General features: G+C 36.4%; 1 protein-coding gene across 4 annotated transcripts in view; it reads right to left on the bottom strand.

The window, feature by feature from the left end:
- PAXBP1 (PAX3 and PAX7 binding protein 1) overlaps positions 1-7,552 on the bottom strand; it is a 40,720-nt gene that overhangs the window by 16,522 nt on the left and 16,646 nt on the right. For all 4 annotated transcript variants that reach the window (XM_025214405.1, XM_025214406.1, XM_025214407.1 and 1 more), the window contains exons 7-10: positions 5,194-5,317; positions 3,375-3,474; positions 1,847-1,962; positions 311-510 (exon numbers count right to left, since the gene is read on the bottom strand). In XM_025214405.1, the coding sequence (XP_025070190.1) occupies positions 311-510; positions 1,847-1,962; positions 3,375-3,474; positions 5,194-5,317 (540 nt within the window). The remainder of the gene's footprint in view (positions 1-310; positions 511-1,846; positions 1,963-3,374; positions 3,475-5,193; positions 5,318-7,552) is intronic.

Here is a 7,552-nt window from a genome sequence, read left to right as displayed (position 1 = left end):
TTCCCTTTGATGCTTTTGTTTCAAATAATTTCTTCAAGGCCGTTTTGTTACTGAACTCTTACTGCCACTCAGGAAAGAATTTTGCAGATGCCGAATGCAAATTCTATAACAGTGATGAGCTTAGTCTGAGCGTGAGAGAATCATGCCATTCCACCCCAAAGAAAGTGAAAGCCCAAAGCATGCACAGAGTGCACTCAGATACAAGGAATGTCGGAAGTGCATTTCACTTTATTTGGGAAAATGGTGCAACAGCCCGTAGTACTACAGCACATCTAAAAACTTGTTTATAATTTTAAACCCAGTATCTTACCTCTAAAGGATTCCATATAAGAAGCTGCAGTCTTATTAAAGGATTAAAAAGCTTTGGTAAACATAAGCCAATATAAGCATCCTTGTAAGAGGAGGAGTACTTGGAACGCCAGGCTTCGAACTGTGACTTAATACAGTCAATTGAATAAAAGCTTTCTAATACGTCTTCAAAAACTTTGCTGGACTCCTTCAAAATGCGATCTAGAGGAAAAGTTTAAGTATTTGTAATACTTAATTTGACTGAATTTGGTTAATTTTCAATACATTCATTTCAATTACTTCTGTTATCTAGGTTTGACATACCTTAATTTTATACCTCTTTTTGGTATGCATCTTAATGCATCTTATACCAGAAGATATGGTTAATTTTGAAGTAACAAAAATGCAAAAGAAAACAAAAAGTTAACCCTTTCTACTGTGCTCTACCTACACAATGCAACAACAAAAACTAAACAGTGCGCTGACATTAAGGTGTCCATTTGGTATACTGTTGTATCACGTCAAAGATTTTACATTAAGATATTGTAAGGTAGCACAGTCTAATTTTCTGAATGGCACAGACACTTGGAAGTTGGTAGAAGTGGACTTCAGCTATATGGGTATCATGTCCCAAGTGTGATGAGACATCCCTGACGAGCTGATCAAGTGAGCATTCCAGTAAGCATGGGTTCTCCCATGTATACATTTGACAGTACAGAACTACTGCATGTCATAAGTTTAACTACTACAATGACTGGGAACACTATTTGCACTGACAGCAGTTTTAATAAAGCCATAATTAATCAATTAAAATTATGAAAAATTAGAGAGTTAAAGAATTAGAGTTCAGTCACTAGACACCACCCATTTAGTTAAGATGTATGCAACAAGACACTAGAATTGTTACAGAATTCAAACAAATATGATACGGTTCTAAAAAGATGTCATTACATTTCTAAACATTTATGCCAAATCCAGGGAAGCTCTCCAAGCAGCCATTTACCAAACTACGAAAGACTTCAGAATTCTACAGGCTCTATAGTATTATGCTTTATCACAAGCAAAAATAGTTTTCTGAACAGCTTTTGGACAAAAAAGTTTTCAACAACTTAACTACCAACCTCCATAGAACTACAAAGTCTACTGTGGCTAATCAAGAAAATACTGCATTATGAAATGCAAAAAGACATTTGAGTTGCAGGAGAGAAATCAAAATGAGTTAAGGCAAGATCATATAATAAGTTGGGTTACAGAAACCCATTGTTCACCCTTAAATTCACTTCCTGCTAGATGAACAATTTCATTCTGGCTAAAATGTCGCTGTAAATGGGACTGTAATTACGTTAATTTTCTATGTGATTTTATACCAAATGGTTTTGGTTAAAGCTGTTTTTAAGATTATACATAAAAGAGGAAAATTGATAAGGGCTACGCCTATTAAATGCTTGGACTATTTTATTATCTTGTCATTCTAAATCTGAACATATTCCATACTGCAGAAGTCTGCATATTTTTTCTAGATATTCAAGTCCTCTCTATTCTGAACAACTTTTCTAACCTCGTTCCAGGTTGAAGTTAGTAATATCGGTTGAAGTTTCTTCATCATCACTGGAAAGGCCTTCAAGGTGATCTGCTATCTTCCCAGTTTGCTCTCTTGCTTGCCTTCGACGGGCTCTGTAAGGCAACAACGAAATTAAGGGTATAAGCTATTCATTATAATGTTTTGTATAAGTAACAGTTTAGCCATAATTTATGAATCTAACATAACTCATAGCAAAGACAGTTTCTTCATCCTCCACCGTGGCAACTAAAACTTCAGGCCCCTTCACACATACTACAGCTGATTTCAATAACTTTAACAAGCACCATCTGATTGACTGCTTTCATGCAGAAAGCCTGAATATCTGTGGACATCCTTGGCTAGCATATTAGATGAGGCAGTTGAACAGAGGGGCTGCAATGAAGAAAATTCTGTTGGAAGCAAAGTAGTGACAAACAGGATAACCATCTGTGTTATTTAACTTAAGTATTCCCTTCATTACTTTTTATGCTGTCCAGCTTGTAAGCTCTCCAGGACTGTGCCAGACCTTTCTGTAACTTAGGACAACACAGTGATTTCCACAAAGTTGACCAGAGCCAATCAGTGTGGATATCTTAAATCAAGGCGTTTTAATCACTAAGTGGAAAGCACTAATTTAATCATCTTCCCCATTTCTATATAAGTTATTTTGTAAAGAAAGATACATTCTCACTGATTGATATAGCCACTGAAACATGTAAATGCAGAACTTAGAGCCTTTATGCAAGATCTGGTACATCTTTTTCCTACCTGAGAGAGATACCATAAGCATGCACACATTTACTTAAGCAATTGTACAGCTTAAATATTTTTAAATTCTTATTTTAGAATGCTGAACAATATATTGCATTTTTACTACATACTCAATTTTTTGCTTATATTTTATATCAAATATCCAGAAGCATTGTAAGAAGTTCCTATCTGGGCATGTGTTTAGCAAAGAAGGCTAAACTGGGATATCGTTTGGGGAGTTTTTGTTTTACATCTTATTTTAAATATTCTACCTGCTTTCATAAGTTTCTCATCTTTTATTGTAGGCCACCCCAAGCCTTCATTGAGAAGAGCAGAATATAAATCTGATAAATAAATATCTGCTTTAAAGCAGAAGTACAAGATGACCTAAATGACGACTCTTCAGAAATACACAATAGCAGCTCCTGGAATTAAGAGGCCAGAACCCAATGCCTGTGGTGACTTTACTAGTAAGACAGCCTCTGGATCCAAGAGGTTCAAGCTCTGAATAGAATGATTACCTATGGTCACTTATGGAGCTTGACCTGCTCAACCCGAATCCTTCCTTCTATCTAGAAAAGCATCAGTCTAACTCAAATATTTGACAGACGTGTGTTAATTCTGTATATTTATCTTCTATTTAAAGATGTTTTAAGGGATAACTTTAGACCTTAACATATTTTGTATAAAATTCTGGTTTCCTTTTTAAAAAAATAAATCAATCAGTCAATGCTGACCAAATAGGCACCAATTCCTCCCCCACCCCTTGCTTTACCTTCTAGCCTCCCTTTCTGCAGTTCGGCGTTTTACTTGCTCTTGATAGAGTGCTCTATCTCGTCCAAAAGAATCAAGATTTGGTGCCATCAGTGCTTTACCTGCAAGCCGATATTAAAATGAATTAAAATACTTTTATCTACACTTATAGAGAATAATGTGTTGTAGGCAAACTCATGACAGCCTTCCAGTTAATGTAAATTGTTATATTATGAGGCAGTTGAAAAATAGACACCTAGAAGGTTGAATTTGTGGCTCCCTAGTTTAAAAGAGGAAGCAATGGAGGGTGGACTCATGCCAAAGAAATTCCAGAGTTAAATCAAATATAAAACTGATTTCAATGCACTTCATTCTGCTCCCTCTAATATTGATGCTCATTAAATTATCACAAAATTGAGTGGTCTTAAATAGCATTTAAGCTGCTAGGTAGAAGATGGAAATGCTACTGCTGTTATAAACACATTACTGTGCAACTTTTTAAAAATAATGTGAGAACGAAAATAGAGAGAGAGAAGAGAATGGGGAGAAAAGGAATTGTAGAGTAAGGTTCAATATTTCATATTCCTATTAATGCGGTGTTCCTCCCTGGAATAAAATGATTAAGTTCACTAATTTACTTGAAGTCCTACACATTCATCAGAGCACATTTTTTCCCAAGGCAATTCAATAACAGATTATTCTAATTAGGTGTCATAAATTTTGCTCTTAAATCAGTGAAGTAAATGATAATAAATGTCAAAATTAACATGAAACTCTCCAGAGGGCTTATACTTGCCCCCACTATAGAGGGGTGGTTTAAACCACAGAGCCTTTGTGTATGTTCCATGGATTATTTCTGAAGGGACTTACTGATTGATGGGAGGATGCAATTTTCTAATTAGGTAGTATATGAATTTTCACTAAGCCTTGACCACATAGGTATGTAAGAGGTATACGTGTGGATATCAACAAGTAGGGTCTCACATGAACTTCTGGTGGCTGCAGGACATGTTTTTCTACATTCAAAACAAATGCTTTTTTATTATGATTTATGTTAAATGGGAAACCTCTACCCTCTCATGGGCAGGAGTCCAAATCTAATAATTACAGAAAAAAAGTGTTCAAAAGCAGCTATTTGAAATTTTGATAAATATCTTCTAGTCTGGAGAATTAAAGCTTTCCAAAGAAGAGAGAGATGAATCAACATTGCACAAGTTTTTTTTAGAATGATTTCCATGTTTGAAACAATGGTTTCTCTGGCTTTTCAATGACAGATGCTTCATAAAAAGTTAAAATGCTTGAACATTAATTTCCATGACCTGCTAACAAAGGAAAGTTTTAACAGATATTCTCTGATTTCCTAACTTTGAATTATTTTTTCAAAGTGTCCAAAACTTAGCACTTTTACAGTTTACAGACTAAAATGTAGTCTAAAAATTAAGAGACTCTTCAGATGATCAAATTTCTTTATAATCCTAATCAAGAATCAACTGCAGATGTAGCCTGAATTCCAAGGACACTTCAAATTATTTGATCAAAACAAATCCTGACACAGTTTGAAGTCAAAACATAACTACTCTCACACATTCTGAATGCTAGGAAAGAAAGAAAATATGTAGTTAAGACTGACAGAAAGGAGAGATGAAGTCTCAGAATTAGAGCAGATTAGTATTTAAACAAGAGACTAGAATACTTTTAACCTAAATTTGCTTCTACCCATCACAAGGGCAAGGATAAATATTTAAATCAGTCATGCTGTGCAGCATTTACTTTTAAAATTAAACCATACTAAGTAAACAAGGTTGTTTAATGAATAATAAAAACCTTCAAGATGGACTGACTTGAATGGCTTGAAAACTCCGAAGATTCATCTTTAATATCATCTTGTCGTCTTTGGACAAGGCGCGAAGCTCGCTGTTTGTACAGCTGGTGCATTGATGATTCAAGTTCATTTATCAGAGGCACCTGTAAAAATATAACACACTACGTAATATCAAACTCTTCAGGTGCTTAATCTTCTGGGGTACCATGCTATTCCAAGATGCAATGCTGCCACTGTAGTTTAAGAGGCATCAGTTTTCTTTTACTTGATGATCTTTGAAGCCAATGTATTTTTCAATTTGGAGACGCTGTATGCATCTGATAGAGATTGTAATAATGCTCTTCAATTACAGCAGGCATGATCAGCAAGTAGCTTCCATCAATTGAGCAATGCTGAGTGAAAAGCCCAAATAATAAGCCAACTGTCAGACGGATTCAGAACCAGGGCATTAGTATCACACAGGGGTATTCTGTAGGACTCTTGGGCACGCAGAACTCTTTTACACTATAATTTTAAATGCTGGTTTAGTCTAGAGAGAGAGAGAGTGCACTGACAGCAAAGACTGGAAATCTGAAATATATGCTGAACCTACTAAGTCAATAACAGTTATTCTGATACTGGTATCAACACTGAAATTGTACCAAAATTTGACAAAGTTGAAATCTGGTACAAACTGAAATTGTACCATAACATTATCATTTAAACATGGTCTGTACCAGCATTTTCAAAATTTTGGGGGCCATATCCCCACTTTCAGTCTCAGCTCAAGAACTGAATTTGTGGAGCCCACAGCCCTACTTGTAAGTTGTGATCCCTACAAAAAGTTTGTATGTTTATGCCAGCTGGTGCCCTAATACAAAGATTTACCCAAGTGTATCGTTTTGACTTCAATGGCACTCCTGGTGTCAGTAAAACTATGTACTATGCCAGTCTTTGCAGAACTAACCTTAAAAAAAACCAACAACTTAGGATCTACTACTACCTTCTGAACTAAGAGTGGTGAATCTGAGTTTTAACTTTGGAAGTAAAGTATTTATGTAGGGCAATATGTGAGAATGGTGGTGCCAAACCTGATTTGATCCAGGTCAAACCTGATTTGATCTCTGGAACAAAATCAGGCCTGCAACCAATAAGACGTCTACTTACAGCCACAGTTAGCTGTCACTGTATTCACACTGCAGCTGGGAACCAACTTTGATGGCTCAAAACTACCTACCATAAAATTGTTTTTATACATGTATTACAGGGGTCAACAGCCTTTTGCTGGTGTACTCAGGAGCTTGTGACCTGGCTGTGGCTGAGGGCAGGAGGTCTCCACCTCCTTCCCACCCTCTCCCCTGTCATCAGCCAGTTGCTTGCACTCACTCTTGTTGCAAGATTCCCAACCCCTCAGAAAGGGAAGTGCAGATGTAACAGAGCAGCAGGCTCCCCAGCAGTGCAGCGCAGCTCTGTCACCGATCCCCCAGATCAGACTGGACTTTGTGGGCCAGATGCAGCCTGCAGACTATAGGTTATCGATCCCTTCATTAAAAGTAGTCACTCAAGACCATAATCCATTAAAACTGGCAACTTTCCATTTCCAATAAAAGGAAAGGAGATAGGAAATCAATAAAAGGTTTGAGAAGTTTCTTGCTGTAAGACAGACACTTAACTTTTTTACCTATAGTTTTTCTTGAAGTCTTTTGCTGACAAACCACTACTGTGTTTAAAATTACAATAAAAATTGAGCTAGCCCTGTATTTGAAGATACACCTAAGAAGTCTCCCACCCCCACTATTAAATGGAATAAAAAGCAGACAGAGGCTGATTTGTCTTCCAAGCGAAACACTGCTGAAATATAGCAATTAACACTTAACATGGAAAGCCATACCTTGTTTTGTGACCTTACACTCACACACTAAGCAGCATCAAGACAATTTGGTCTTAGAGTAGAAGACAACTAAATTCCTGCAAGACAATGATTCAGCAGGTGGCACCCTGCTATTGGAGGTGCCATCTTTTGGAGAAAATTTAGAACCATTGTTCTGACTATCTGTTTTCATTCAAAATCCTGTAGCATTGTGCGCTCTGCAAGAAGCATTAATTTGAAGTGTAGCCAGGAAAACAAGTTACACTCTATATAGATTTCTCTTTGCACTTTCACTTGGATATACTATTACAGCCTAATTCTACCAGTCATTACTTGTGAAAGGATTTGATACTGATTTTTCTATTTTTGTTCCCTAAAACATGTTCTTATAACAGGTACCACACTCTACCCTAAGCTGCACCTCAATGGGGATAAAAGGAAAGAGCATCGGGGTTCTAAAACTAATGTTATAACCTTTAAAAAAAACCCAACAACTAGTAAACCTGATTTGGAAATATGTTTTACCTCT

Source organism: Alligator sinensis, unplaced genomic scaffold, assembly GCF_000455745.1.
Source record: "Alligator sinensis unplaced genomic scaffold, ASM45574v1 scaffold996_1, whole genome shotgun sequence".
Classification (NCBI taxonomy): Eukaryota; Metazoa; Chordata; order Crocodylia; family Alligatoridae; genus Alligator; species Alligator sinensis.
The sequence above is the reverse complement of the archived record's forward strand: the minus strand, read 5'-3'. Positions and strand labels throughout refer to the sequence as shown.